General features: G+C 39.3%; 1 protein-coding gene across 1 annotated transcript; it reads right to left on the bottom strand.

Moving 5' to 3' along the window:
• Positions 1 to 6,866: 6,866 nt before the first annotated feature.
• LOC4333916 (probable histidine kinase 4) lies at positions 6,867 to 13,134 on the bottom strand. The gene is made up of 11 exons (NM_001418591.1): positions 12,548 to 13,134; positions 11,951 to 12,184; positions 11,689 to 11,855; positions 11,169 to 11,387; positions 10,891 to 11,077; positions 10,757 to 10,808; positions 10,433 to 10,662; positions 10,103 to 10,201; positions 9,255 to 9,961; positions 8,301 to 8,816; positions 6,867 to 7,680 (listed from the first exon to the last, which is right to left on the bottom strand). Exons 1-11 carry the CDS (start codon positions 12,893 to 12,895, stop codon positions 7,422 to 7,424), a joined length of 3,018 nt encoding a protein of 1,005 aa, NP_001405520.1. The 5' UTR covers positions 12,896 to 13,134; the 3' UTR covers positions 6,867 to 7,421.
• Positions 13,135 to 15,324: the final 2,190 nt, after the last annotated feature.

The following is a 15,324-nucleotide window of genomic DNA, read 5'->3' as shown; positions in this document are numbered from 1 at the left end:
TTAGACTTCCGCCCAATAATCAATTGTCTAAAACTAAAAGTGCACATTGTTAAGTCTAAAATTACATTGCTATGCAACATGTATTTTTAAGTTCATTCTACTGTAAGGTTTTACTTTATTTTTATTTATGATTTAAAATTTTCATGTAATTTGTATATTTTTATGAGCTATAAGTTTGCTTCGATCATGCAATTTTGTAAAATTTGCATATCAAAATAACTTATTGTTTTATCTTTTATATATAGAAGAGACTTTGTTTAGACAAGTATAACAAAGGAGCGATAAGAGAGTCGCTAGATTATTACTATCATCTAAGGAATAAGAAAAGTACGTACCTAGAATTTTTGAAAAATTCATATGCCTGAAATCCATGCACTCCTTTTATTCTACTCTACTATAAAGGTACTCAAACACTTCTATCATCGAATGTATTTTTGATAGTCATATGTTCAAATTTGTAAAATCTATTTTTGATAGGCATATTTTAATCCAACAACATATCCTTTTAATGACTTTCTCGAATTTAATGCGTGACTCTCTATTCTTCCGCACATAATTAGCTACATGGGCATTGAGAAATGTAAATATTAATGAATCGTTTGTTTACGAGGAATGACTAGTAGCATGTTTAAATTGATAATAAGTATAATTATTTATCCTTATTCTGTGTGCCAAGATGAAATATGACTATCAAAAGTAGATGGAGTGAGTATACAAATATACTTAAATCTATATCGCGAAAAATCTCTAATTAGTAGCTAATACGTGGGATTTTTTTTCTTATTTCACACTCATCCTACACGTCCAGGCCGGCCAAGACAAAAAAAGGATGCGCGCCTCTCGAGTCCGTCCGAAGAGATCTCCACCACCCGGAGTGACGCCCGCCTCCACGTCGCCTCCGATCTCCACCCAACTCGATTTGCCTTCCTCCGGCGGCGACGCGACCTGGCCGCTCCACAGCCTCACAAAACTAGCTCCCCACCGATCCCCATCCCCCGCACCCGCCTCTCGATCTCTCTCTATCTCCATCCGGCAACGACAGGATCGCCGAACTGGAATGAAAGATCTTTTTCCACCGCGCTCGCTCGTGCGCCGTGTCGTGTCCCCGTCTCCTCCCTGTACGTGGCTGGCGTTGGTGAGCTCGATCGGCCGGCCCGGTGATTCCTCTCTTGACGTAGTACGCTGCCGGCGGTACGATTGCATGCAGGAGGCTGTGAGCTGTGGCCGGTCGTGCGGCCGGGGGCATCGTGAGGCAGGCATCGCGGCACGAGCGCGGCGTGCGCTCGTGTGCGCATGTCCGCCGGCCGGCCGGCCGCTGGGAAGTTGGGCTGTTGCCGGAAGAGATTAGTGGTGATCCGTCGTTAATTTGGGCGATTTTTCATGCGTTTGAGCTTTTCTTTTCCTTTTTCGCTTGCATCTGAATGTGGACGGATCGTGTACTCACATGACCGCGCGAGTGGCGCGACCGACCGACCTCATCTATCTGGGATAGTCAAGAAATACAAGCATATATATAGTTTTTTTAAGAAAAATAAAAGAGAGCGTAGAACAAAGTAGTCTGAGCCATACTTTATATTTATAAGTTTTTCGAGAAACGTAATTTTATATGTGTGAAGCGAATAAAGGTGTGTTTAGTTCACGCTAAAATTGGAAGTTTCATTGAAATTGGAACGATGTGACGGAAAAATTGGAAGTATGTGTGTAAAAAAATTTTGATGTGATGAAAAAGTTGAAAGTTTAAAGAAAAAGTTAGGAACTAAACCAGGCCTAATTGGTGATAATAATTAGCTAAAAAAACAATGATAAGATGGTATCAGTTTGCTGGAGGACTGGAATTTGATTGGATGGATGGGTGGGCCTAGTTCATCTTGACTGAAGGATCCCATATTCCCATTGGCCATTCTATCCTAATGGAATCACGGGTTATAATTTGTGGCGGATGGATTGCACGTTTGCACGTATTATAGTCTTGACCGATAGAAACGACACCTCTTTCAGGGCTTATTCATTTCATAGAATTTCAAGTCAAATGAATAGAAAAAATAAAGAATTAGGATGTCACATACACTCCATTTCTTAAAGATTTTTTTTCAAAAGGTCTCACCTGATGGTAAGAATCATATGGAATTAGCTTGTAATACTACAACCCTTATGAATTTGGTAGGATTTCTATGAAACGAATGATGCATACAGGAAAAAAAATTCTAAGGATTCAATTCCTACAATAATCCTATGAAAATTCTCTAAACTGAATGAGTCCTTAGTAGCAAGGCGACTCATGTTGGGTACGCCAATGCGCGATTAATCGCTAGAAGTCATAGATGCGCGGTCGGGAAAAAGCCCACTTGCATGTCACAATTGCGCGAGCGCTCAGCTCACGTGCGGGTGAAGCCACGGGCAAGGATATAATAAGTAGCTAACCAGCAAGATCAAAATAAGTCACCTAACAAATGAGTTCACAATTTAACCACTTACACCCTTTGGGTGTGTTTGGGTAATGGGAAATGAGGGTGGGATTGGGATTGGTAAATGATTGAAATGTTATGATTAAATGAAAGAGGGAGAATGAATGGTTAGAATTTAAAAATGTCTTTTGGTGGGTGGAAAATCATTTCCATGTTCCATTAGCCAAACATTGCCTTTGTCCGGTCTTGTTGAGCCTTGAGGCTAGCTTGGTTGGGTAAGCTTGGCATGGCTTCACTGTGCCCATCACAAGAAAAATAAAATACCAACTAAAAGGAAAAAAATCTCTAAAAAATTATGTGCATAAACTTTATACATAGAAATATATATATATATATATATGGTAAGACTATTCTACACTCAGGGTATAGAATTGGAGCGCTCGCTCCCCCTCCCAGGAGGGGGCTCGCTCCTCCTCTCCCCTTTTTTTCTCCCGATCCCACCTCCACCCCTTCCCTTTTTTGAGAGAGAAAAAAATAAAGGAAACATTTGCCTTCAATGGGAATAGAACTCAAGACCTTCAACTCAAATTACCACATGGCACTAACCAATAGACTATTTCTCAGTTGTGATAGAGTTTTCTTAGTAAAAACTTATCTTCTTATATATCACGAAATATAGTAGCGCGTCCGGTTACTACAAATATATAGGTTCTTATTACGGCCAAGTGACTAGTATTGCTGGGTTAAAGCCTCACATACTAACCATATACTTGTTACTGCACAAAACTAGAAGTGTTACTACACGGTAGGTGCATGTTACCACTTTCAAGTAGCTATGTTACTGCACGACAATTGTAGTTTTACTATGTTATTTTGACGAGATGAAGATCGAATAGGTGGGCTATATGTAAAGTCTGTAGGTGGCTTTGAGCGATGTCTGATTGATGTAGGAGCGTTTTGAATAATTTTATACATTTGGTAAAAACCATGTTACTGCATGTATATGCCCCTTCTACTGCAAGGTACACATTCTGTTACTGCACGTGGAGGGTTAAAGTTCAAAGTGCCAATCTTTGAAAAGCAATATCTCACAAGATATATATTATTTTTTAAAATCGTTCCCACCATGATGCTATAGTGTTACTGTATGTAGAGGGTTAAACTTCAAAATGCATCTACGTACTCCCCTCTTCAAGAAACCGTTCTTCCTCCCTCTTCTCAAGAAAACCGGTTTCCTCCCACCAATATAGCGTTACTGTATGTGTAAGATGTGACAGTAATATTGTGGTGAATTACAGTAAATCAGGAACTGAAACAAAAATATATAGGTTAAAAGTCTTAGATGCTAACCATATACTTGTTACTGCACAAAAGTAAAAGTGTTACTGCACGGAAGGTACACGTTACCACGTGTTTATGCAGTAACACTACCCAAAAAATACAGTAAAACGCAGTGTAGTAACATCGTGATGTGATTGTAGTAACGTACAACAGATAAGTAGTAACAAGTAATAGTATAGTATTACTATTTGTGGAGAGACAAATTGAAAAAAAGTCAAGCTTTGAAGAACAATATCTCCCAAGTGATGTAAGTTTTTTTAAAACCATTTTCACCATAATGCTAGAAAAAAAGAGCTTATCAAAAGTAGATCCGTCATGACTATATTTCAACTATATTTTAACGTTGTTACTGCACGTAAGACACAGCGTTACTGCACAGTGGTCGTCGTGTTACTGCACCGTCCTGGGACGAGAGCTGAGAAGAGATGGGTGGTGGGGGGAGTTAGTAGGCGGGTTTGACCGGTGGGAGGGGCCTTTGACCGAGGTGGGAGGTGGTATAGAATAGTTTATATATATATATATATATATATATATATATATATATACGTATATATATATATATACGTATATATATATATATACGTATATATATATATATATACGTATATATATATATACGTATATATATATATACGTATATATATATATATACGTATATATATATATATACGTATATATATATATATACGTATATATATATATATACGTATATATATATATATACGTATATATATATATATACGTATATATATATATATACGTATATATATATATATACGTATATATATATATATATATATATATATATATATACACGTATATATATATATATATATATATACACGTATATATATATATATATATATATATATATATATATACACGTATATATATATATATATATATATATATATATATATATATATATATATATATATATATATATATATATATATATATATATATATATATATATATATATATATATATATATATATATATATATATATATATATATATATATATATATATATATATATATATACGTATATCTATATATATATATATATACATATATATATATATATACGTATATCTATATATATATACGTATATATATATATATATACGTATATATATATATATACGTATATATATATATATATATATATATATATATATATATATATATATATATATATATATACGTATATATATATATATATACGTATATATATATATATATATATATATATATATATATATATATATACGTATATATATATATATATATATATATATATATATATACGTATATATATATATATATATATATATATATATATGTATATATATATACGTATATGTATATATATATATACGTATATATATATATATACGTATATATATATATATATATACGTATATATATATATATATACGTATATATATATATATATACGTATATATATATATATATACGTATATATATATATATACATATACGTATATATATATACACGTATGTATCTATATATATAGATATATATACGTATGTATAGATATATATATATATATATATGTATATATATATATGTATATATATATGTATATATATATATGTATATATATATATATATATATATGTATACTTTGTCCACATTATATATAAACTTACGTATACAAAGTTTATTGTCTAATTCATATTAGGTACGTGATAAATGAAAAAGGGGATGAGCCATTTGTCGTGTGGCCCGCGAGGAATGTGCCAAGCCCATGAAAAAAACCCAATCTCGAAAGGAACTGCCTATCTATTTATCGATAAATTTACTTTTAATAATTTAGCAAATATAAATATAGTGTAATTGTGATGTAACTTTATCGTAACCTACATATAACTATAGTATAAACTTGTATGTAAATTTTAGAAGTCTCATATTAGCACAGTGGCAGCCCTTCATCAAATCCCCCACCCAGCGAATGCAGTATTGCAGTGCGATTTTTTTTCCATCCTCACATGCCCCAAAAAAAAAATCTCGGAGCAAATCCTAATGGACAAAATTATGTAACATAGGGCTGGTTTGGTTTGAGGCCTAAATTGGCCTTACCAATATTTGGCAATTTCAATAGTGTTGGCCATTTTGGATTGGAGCCAAAATGTGACCTTACCAATTTGTTGGTATCTTGAATAGTGATAGTGTATGTTTGGATTGTAGCTAAATCATTGGTAATGCCTATTAACAATTTGACACTAATCTAGAACTTTCTTCTCTCTATCATCAATATTTGGCTTTAAATTGGTAGCAATTCAAATATGTACCATACATCTCTACCCTACCAAAAAAATTGGTAGTGCCAAAATAGACCAAAAATTTGGCACTACCAAAGATTTGGTAGGGTAAAGAACTTAAACAGCCCCTTAGTATCTATTTAGTTTGAAGCCAAATTTTGACATGCCTAAGAAAATAGGCCATTTTAATAGTTAACTTAAGCTATTTTGGTTTCAATCCAAACACAACTTTGCCTTGCCAAAATTTGCCAAGCCAAAATTTGCCATTGATAAAAATTGGTAAGGTCAATTTAGGTCACAAACCAAACCAACCCATAGTTACATGTAAGTTATAATTTAATTAATCTATATTTGTATTTGATAATTTTTTAGAAGAAAATTTATTGATAAATATATAGCAAAAAAGCCAAAAATGTCGATGGCCAAAAAAAAAATCCGATCCCCCAGGCAGGCCCAAAACGGAATGAAGGCTGGTCGCACGCTCTGCCGCCAATTAGTGATTTCGGCCCATGTTAGCCACGATGCCTCTGCGCGGCGGTGGTTATGTAAGCAGCCCGTGTTAGGCCCAAAATTTGGCCCAGCCTACCAGCCTACAGCATAGTACTCCCTAGTATTGTACTAATATGCCAATGTTGAGGGACCTTCGGTATACTTTTCCGTAGTACTGTACTAATATGCCAATGTTTCAGTGAATGCCCTTTGCCCGTCGGCCGAGTTTGAGCAGAAGCTGTGGCTTCCCAAAATTCCAACGAGCGCTCTCTCATCATTTCCGCTTCATGGCAAAGTATTCTGCATATAAATGCACTGCTTGATACATATTCTGTACGGGATGGAAAAAACGAGTGCAAGTTTTAATCAGTGTCCTAATCACAGGTTTCGCCTTCCTTGTTCACATCCATACACCGATGGTACATTGATATACAATACTGCTCAAATTCTAATATACTGCACACAGAATGACACAACAAAAAATTCTCAGGTTATCAGGTTTTTCCAAGATGCTGCACCCTGCAAACATGTCTTCTGTCAACAGTGGGCTGGAGCCGAAAAATCGTGGGAGCTGTACAGGAAAAAAAAATTGCTCAAGATTCCAATAGCCCAGCAACACACCTGTGGCTCCGATAACAGGAGGCCGGACATGTCACCCTAAAACTTATGCTTCTCCTAGCTTAAAACTATAGCTCTTGGTCTCTGCCGATAAAAATACATGTACACAATGAAGGCTCCGATCCTTTCTGTGCAATGTCGCCTTGAGTGCAGGCTCTCATTCAGATCGCATCCTCTGTTGAAGAGCAACAAAATGGAGAAGAATTTTAGCCGCCTCAGTTCACAGTCAGTGCTCATTCTTTACTCTCTTGGTGTACAGCAGAATGCATCGGTTGGTGTCAGCTGGAAACGCATGGGCCCAAGAACTTCTGTACTGCCTGGAAGAGCTGCTTCTCCTCAAAGGGCTTCGAGACGTAGCCATCCATCCCGCACTTTGTGCATTCCTCGTGGGTGGCCTGGATGACATCAGCGGTCATTGCCAGGATTGGCAAGTGCCATTTGGCCGTCTTTGCTGCGATTTCTGAACCCGATTCGCTGTCGTCTGCCTGCTCATTTGCCTTCCCTTCCATTGCTCGTATTTGCCGAGTTGCCTCAAATCTAGCACATGAAGCAAAACTATGTTGATTAAACGAAGACAAAATAATGACATGGTTTGACATTACTTGGTTACTATTCAGAAAATATAGGAACAGAGATGTCAATATGCAGCAAGTGTTCAAGAGACATAAGTTAATTGGTCATGAGGGTGTTAGCACACCATTATGTTCATTAGCCCAAGAACTGCATATTGCAGTATGATGGTTAAAACTACAATGAACAAATGGTAACTGCACGGATTTTAGACCTTCTGATATTAATATTTAAAGTACTGTTTGGCATAATGCAGGACGATATCAGGGCTAATGTCTTTGAAAATTTTCACATAATGAATTAGACACGGCATTTTTCGCACATAAAAAACTAACACAAGACTGACATTTTTACTAGTTATAATCAGTATTTGGCGTCAGCAATGTATATGCTTGTTTCCATTAACCACGAAGTGTGAATAACATTTTTTTTTTCTTCAAAAAGAGGCAGAAAGCCTGATTCATTGCGTGAATAAATTGATAGTCAACGAGGTGGCACTTATCCAGATGACATGTCACGCTTTGGATCATATGAAATAAAAGGCTCAAATTCAAAAGAAATAAATCTTGAACGGGACATAAGCTTACCCATCCATCTCCGGCATCTGAATGTCCATGAGACACAGATCAAACTTGTGCGGCACTTGTAGAAGGGAAAGAGCATCTTTTCCACTCTCCACACACTCCACCTTTGCCCCATATTTCTTCAATGTACCAGCGGCCACTCTGAGGTTTACCTTGTTGTCATCAACTACCAATATGTTCTTGCCAAGAAGCAACCCATGAAGAGAACCTGAACCATCACGCCCATGAAGAGAACCTGAATCGTCACGTTTCTCATGGCTCGGCTGTGTGATACCAAGTGCTTGGAACAGACAGGCCGCAAGTGCACTTGCTTTCAGAGGCTTTGGTATCACAGAATCAACTGCATGTATCTTCTTTACTTTGTCTGATTCTGCAGCAGAAAGAAGGAAAACCTTGGGCAATACATGTATGCGATCACTCTGTTTCATCTCCTGAAGTCTAGCATGTAAGGAGACATCCATCTGTGGTCCCCAGGAATCACTCTCGATTAGCAACATGCATGGCTGCTTCTTACCAATGCTGACAACAAATTTGGAACAAAACGAGTTAGATTAAAAAAAAAAACTGGGTGTCAAGATAGTTCAAATATCATCTGCAATCAGCTTACTAGTTATTTGAGAATTGTGGGGCCTTAAAAAAATGTTCTTTTCACAGATTAAAATAAAATCAATTTTCAATTAAATATATCACATTCGGTAGCGTAAAGAGAACTGCCGCAGAAGTAGCAATATACCGAAGTGATACAAAATAAAGGCAAGAACTATGATGGCCAAGTATTACCCAGTAATACTTACCAAAAAACAATCATTATCGTGTAATCATTTATACATAGAACAGTGATATTTGCATAAGAAGTTAGTATGCAAGCATGCTCCGTTTATTCTAATTTCCAGAGAAAAGTAGCCTATTAACTCCAGGATTTCAATTTTTTGAAAGGAATGTAGAAGATAGAAGTACCTGGTTAGAGAACTGCCATTTCTCCCAGACAACACACCAAATGTCGGATCAATGGTACCAACAACTTCAGAAGTGATTCCAAGCCTTTGCAAATGATACTTAGTCACAGTTGCTCTTACAGGTCTTTTATCAACCAATAGCGCAGATAAGCCTTTAAAACTGGACGGTAATGGGTGCAAAGCAACAGTCTTACTGTCACTAATAGCATTTTTGTCACACCTTCTCAGAACAGCAGTGAATGTGAATGTGCTCCCAACAAGAGGTCGGCTGACAAAGTTTATCTGACCACCCATTATTTCAACAAGACATTTGCTGATGCTCAATCCAATGCCAGTTCCACCATAGTTCCTAGAAGTTGAGCTGTCAGCTTGCATGAAAGGCGTGAAGACCCGGCCTTGGGCATGCAGTGGTATGCCTATCCCAGTATCTTCCACACTAACAACAAGAGTTACTTTATCAGAATCACTTTCATATGGCATTTCATTTTTCTCGTAAGAGAGCAAAAGCTTGAAGTTTTCCCAGTTATTTCGGCTATCAGCTGCTTCAAAACCACTTAAAGTGTTATGAGACCCACTGGTGGGTATAGCAATAGCCTCGTCTTTATGTCCATTCATCCCATTGACTACTGGTTCAATTTTTGCTTCTGTTGCAAGATTTGAGTGATCTGCCAGGTGAACTTGTACAAAAATGTGCCCCCGTTCTGTGAACTGCGACAAGGTAAATATTGTTATCTTGTGTTCACATTGAACAATAGTATACTAAGAAACAAGTTGCCTGATGTCATTGGTGAGAACTATTGGTATCGTTAAAGAAAATCATGAATGGATACAAAGGTTATGCGCATTTACCTTGATCGAGTTTCCCACCAAGTTTGTAATTATCTGACGAAACCTTCCAGGGTCGCCCAACAGGATTTCAGGAACTCTTTCAGAAACATATACAGCAAGCTGGAAGTTACAACATAGAAGAAAATCAACTGGGATTAAACAAAGTTAAACGTGCATGGTGCATGACGGTAATGCAGAGAAGTTCATGGAAAGAGTATCAAGCTAAGAGACTAAAAGATGTCGGTGGAACTAGTGCATGATATTTTCCTAAAAGAAATAATTGATGGCTGGCAGAAACTTAATACGTTTAGTGATCTTTGTCCAACCATGACCGAAATCAGTTTAACTAACCTCAATTCCTTTCTCTCTTGATTTTGAAGAAAATAACGAGATGACATCATCAAGGATGGACCTCAGGTCAAATGGTACTGACTCGAGATCTATCTTGCCAGCCTCGATTTTGGCCCTGTCAAGCACTTCGTTAATCAGGGATATTAATGCCTTTCCACAGACTTGGGCTGTTTGTGCATAATCCCTCTGGGTTGACTTCAGCTCTGTGTCTAATAACATATCAAGCATTCCTAGGGAAAAGAAACAAAGAGATGATTCCATTTTTTCAAAAGAAATGAGTTGCATAACATTAAACTGAATGTGTTGTAAGATCAAAGAAAATACCCAGCACGCCATTCATGGGTGTTCTGATCTCATGAGAAACAGTTGCAAGGAACTGTCATAAATGAATAAGAACCTTTTAGATATAACAATAAGCTTGCAATAGAAATAGAGAAGCAAACAACATCCAACTATACCTGAGATTTAGCAATATCAGCCGCTTCTGCCCGTTTTTTCAGCGCTTCCATTTTCCGGCAATCTTCCTTAACATTATCGTAGCGACTCCAAGCAGCATATATTATGTAGCCCACCAGCATACATATAACAAAGACCCCTGATGGTGTAGTAATTGCAGACCATGAAACATGAAGCTTGTTTCTGTATCTGCTCAGATTTATGGCCAATGGATGTTAAAAAAACCGATCGTTCTATAATATAAAATGGGAAAACCAACGATCAATTCACACAAATTTACCTGCAAACCATCTGATGCTTTCTCAATGGATCACCAAAATCCAACGTATAGGTGTGTGATGGTGAGGGAATACCAAGAGGAACCTCAGATCCATACATCACAAGAGGGTTTGAGTGGTTTGTGACATCATAAACATTGACCACCAATTCCTGGTTACCAGCTAACTGTCTCAACAAATTTTCTACTAGTGACTCCACATCAAATGCTCCTCCAAGGTATCTGCCGAACAAAAAGAAAAAGTTAAATGGAGCCATTCGTTGCACATGTTGTACTTAAAATACCACTGCAATTGCTTATCCATCTAGACATTTCAGCTCTATTAATGCAAAACTTTTTCAGCCAGTTATGAGTGAAAATGTTGCATGTGATCAAATATCCCTGAAACGCACACATTTCCACTACTAAAAGCATCCAACAACGACTGCAACAAAACGAAGAGCTGAAGGCAGTGGATTCCAGACAGAAGAGGAATCAGTTGGAGAGAATAATCTTCATTCAGAAAAGTAAAGTAATCCCTCACCCTGCAGTAGCAGCAACACGATCCTCCACCGCGGTATCATTTGGGAGATCGACGAGGTAGACAGGAAACGTCAAGACAACACCCAAGTGATTCGACATCAGCCGGAACGGCCTCGTGAGGACGGCCTTCCCTGTCGCCCTCGCCCTCAAGATGTTCTCCCTGTCCTCCTGCAGGCCGAAGCACACCCAGCAGCACAGTTCAGAGCAGCGGACATGGCGATAACCGCAGCAGCAGCTGCGAAGCTGTAACCCAAGAAACGCACCTCGCCGGACATGACGTCGAGGCCCTCGATGTAGGAGATGGTCTCCTGGGAGTAGATCACCGGGGCGTACTCGTCCTGCGCCGGGGACGGCTCGTGCTTCATGGTCTTGATGATCCACCCCTGCTGCCGCTCGAAGCTCTCCCTGTCGGCGTGCACCACCCGCTGCGCGTACGCCACGCCGCTCAGCAGCGGCCGCTCGAAGGACGTCCTCGCGGCGTACACGGCGAACGTGTCCTGCACACACGCGCACGCACGCACAACACATCGAAGAAGATTCATCAGCCACACAGCCAAAGAAATCACTAGTACTACTACCAACAGAAGCAAGCAAGCACAATCAATTCACTCCCTCCCAACAAAAAGTGCGCTCCATATAATAGCAAGAGACAGCAACAGTAATCCATGGCTTCCATGGCTGACACGGAAGGTCACGGTAGAATTAAATGAAGCCGAAGAAGCAGCAGAGCGAAGTACACGGGCAAGATGTGGAGTAAAAATCGAGGCATTATCGCAATTAACCGCGGGGGGCAAAAAAACAACAGATGCAACAGGATCATCGCGGCGGCGGCGGAAGAGCTCGTCGGAGTTCGGGCCGACCTGGTCGAGGGCGGGAGGGTGCTTGTCGTAGTGGAAGGTGGCGACGAGGATGGCGAGGGCGTGGACGTGGTTGACGGAGACGGCGAACTGGTCCTGCAGCATGCGGGCGCGCTCCTCGCACATGCAGACGAGGGCCTCCTCGGCCTTGTGCAGCGCCGCGCGGCGGAAGCGCCAGTGCAGCCCCGCCCAGAGCGCCGCCGACGCCAGCACCCACGCCACCACCGCCACCGTGCTCAGCTTCACCTTCACCCTCCACCACCTCCTCCCCTTCCCCGCCTCATCCCCCTCCACCGCCACCGCCGCCGCCGCCTCCCCTCCTCCTCCTCCTCCGCCTCCTCCCACACCCATCCCACCCCAATTCACATGCGCCGCCGCCGCAGCAGAGAAGAGAAGGCCTCTCTCCCTCCCCTCTCTCTCTCTCTCTCTCTCTCTCTCTCTCTCTTTCTCTTGTGCTTGTGCCGTTCGTGTTCGTCGCAGCTTTGGTGGTGGTGGTGGTGGAGGTATTTGGGAGCTTTTTTTCTCTTGCGAGCAGCGTCGCGTCGACGAGTGAATCGAATTTCCTGGATTTCCCGAGATACGCCGCGCCTTAAAATAACCGGGATTTATTTTTATCTTTTTTTTCCTCTTTCGCCCCCACCTCGCCGGCGGGGCCCACGGGCCTCCCGCCTTTTTGCGGCTCCGCCCCGCCCCCTGACGCCGCCGCTGCTGGTCAGCTGGTGCCCCGTTGCTTTCCTCCCCTATCCCACCACCACCGCGGCGACACCGCCGCTGGCGCCCAGGCGCGCCGCGCGGCCAGCCAGCCGGGCCGACCGCCTCCGGGGAGGTGGTTCGGCTGGGGGATCGGATCGCGCGGTCGCGACCGGGCGGGCAGTGGTTGAGCGAGCTGTGGTTCGGTTTGCTTGGATCGCCGTGCCTTGTGCCTTTGGCGGCTTGCCTGGCACTGGCACCCGGCTGTGTGGGTCGGGGCAAATCCTGGCAGGTGGGGGCCCACGTGGTCCCGTCTTGTTTTTAACTATTTCCGTTTTCTTAGCTTTTTATTTCGTATGACACCGTTGACTTTTTTATTAACGTTTAATCATTTATTTTATTTAACGTTTGATCATTCATATTTTTATGTCATGCTTAAAGGACATTTGATGACGAATCAAGTCATAATAAAATAAATGATAATTACATAAATTTTTTGAATAATACGAATGGTTAAACGTTTAATTAAAAGTTAACAGCGTTATACATTAAAATATGGTGTAGTAAAATTTAGCTTAAAATATAATAATTTCTCCACCAGTATTTTTTTACTAATCAATCATGAGTCACGTATCTTCACTTATCAACTAATCACAATCTCTCTCAGTTTAATTCTACCTATTTTTAATAATTATTTCCAACTCTAAACTTTTCCTATTTACATTGCAATTAGATCGTTTGGTTATTACTGTTTGTTAAATTTGTTTATTCAAGTATTGATTGTATGTGTTATAACTGTCTAGATAAACTATTATAACAATCTGTTTATAATTGGATAGAAGACACTGATGCATCAATACATTTTTTTGGAGAAAAACAATTATGGGCTATGTATCTGGATACATAATCAGTAGTTGTTTTTTTTTCAATAGAGAGTGTGGTCAACAATGCTGTCTCCATCTGTCACAGGCATCGGACAAATCTCGCCCGATTTACTTTTCTGCTACGATAGCACTGAGGCCGTTTTTAGATTTAATTTTTTTTTAAAAAATATCACATTAAATATTTGACACATGTATGAAGTATTAGATATGAACGAAAAAACCAATTACATAGTTTACATATAAATTATGAGACGAATCTTTTAAGCTTAATTACGCAATGATTTGATAATGTGATGCTACAGTAAACATTTACTAATGACGAATTAATTAGGCTTAATAAATTCGTCTCACAGTTTACAGACGGAATCTGTAATTTGTTTTGTTATTAGTCTACGTTTAATACTTTAAATGTGTGCTAGTATACTTAAAAAAATTGGCTAAGGATCTAACCACAGCCTAAACCTTTTTACAGGAAAGGAAAAAAAGTGAGATAAACACGATGCCTTTTTGCTCGTTGTTGCGATCACTGATCTTTCTTACGGGAAAAAGGATAAACACAATTGCCTTTTTTTTCTCGTTGTTTGTTATCTTGTCTCTGCGAGCACATGGGTTTCATTAGCGGCTATTCTTGTTTTTCAAATTTTTCTTTTGAGGTTTGTGAATAGTTGCAACGTAATGGAGCAGCAGTCAGTGACTACGTGTCACAGCTTTCGGAGGCGTAAGCTCGTTTTGATGGCGATTCGAGACGATCTCATCAGCCACCAACTGTGTGTTATAGTAGTAACCAATTTTTAAGCTATTTTTAAGCTGATCCAAATCATTAGTTCCAGCAGCATAAATAGGTGTAAGGTCAATCATTAATTAGCTGGAGAATTATTTATCACTTTCTGCTCCGAAAACACGGCAGAACTGATCATCAGGCAGCACGAGCACTGTTTTTTAAATTTTTTTATAGCGAAAAAGGTGAAGAAAATAAAAAATAATAAATGGCACATTAGCACGCACTACACAGTACAAGCATCTGTTCACATTATTTTTGACGCGGCGCATGCATGCGTGTGTCTGGTTTAGGCCACATGCCTAAGTAACCGATTAAACAACGGATCACTGTGGGTTAAGGCTGTATTAATATAGCTAACCACAGCCAACGTACTGTTCGGTCCGACCGGATCGGATCCCATTGTTTAGTTCCTTTTTTTTTTTTGT

The sequence above is a fragment of the Oryza sativa genome, chromosome 3, assembly GCF_034140825.1.
Source record: "Oryza sativa Japonica Group chromosome 3, ASM3414082v1".
Taxonomy (NCBI): Eukaryota; Viridiplantae; Streptophyta; class Magnoliopsida; order Poales; family Poaceae; genus Oryza; species Oryza sativa.
This window is presented reverse-complemented; position numbering and strand designations above follow the sequence as displayed.

Excerpts from the sequence above, each read along its gene's own strand:
- LOC4333916 (NM_001418591.1), bottom strand. The coding sequence starts at position 12,895 with ATGGGTGTGGGAGGAGGCGGAGGAGGAGGAGGAGGGGAGGCGGCGGCG. Across the intron at positions 11,856-11,950 it reads TCGACGTCATGTCCGGCGAG|GAGGACAGGGAGAACATCTT; the intron begins GTGCGTTTCTTG and ends TTCGGCCTGCAG. Across the intron at positions 9,962-10,102 it reads TGGTGGGAAACTCGATCAAG|TTCACAGAACGGGGGCACAT; the intron begins GTAAATGCGCAT and ends ACCTTGTCGCAG.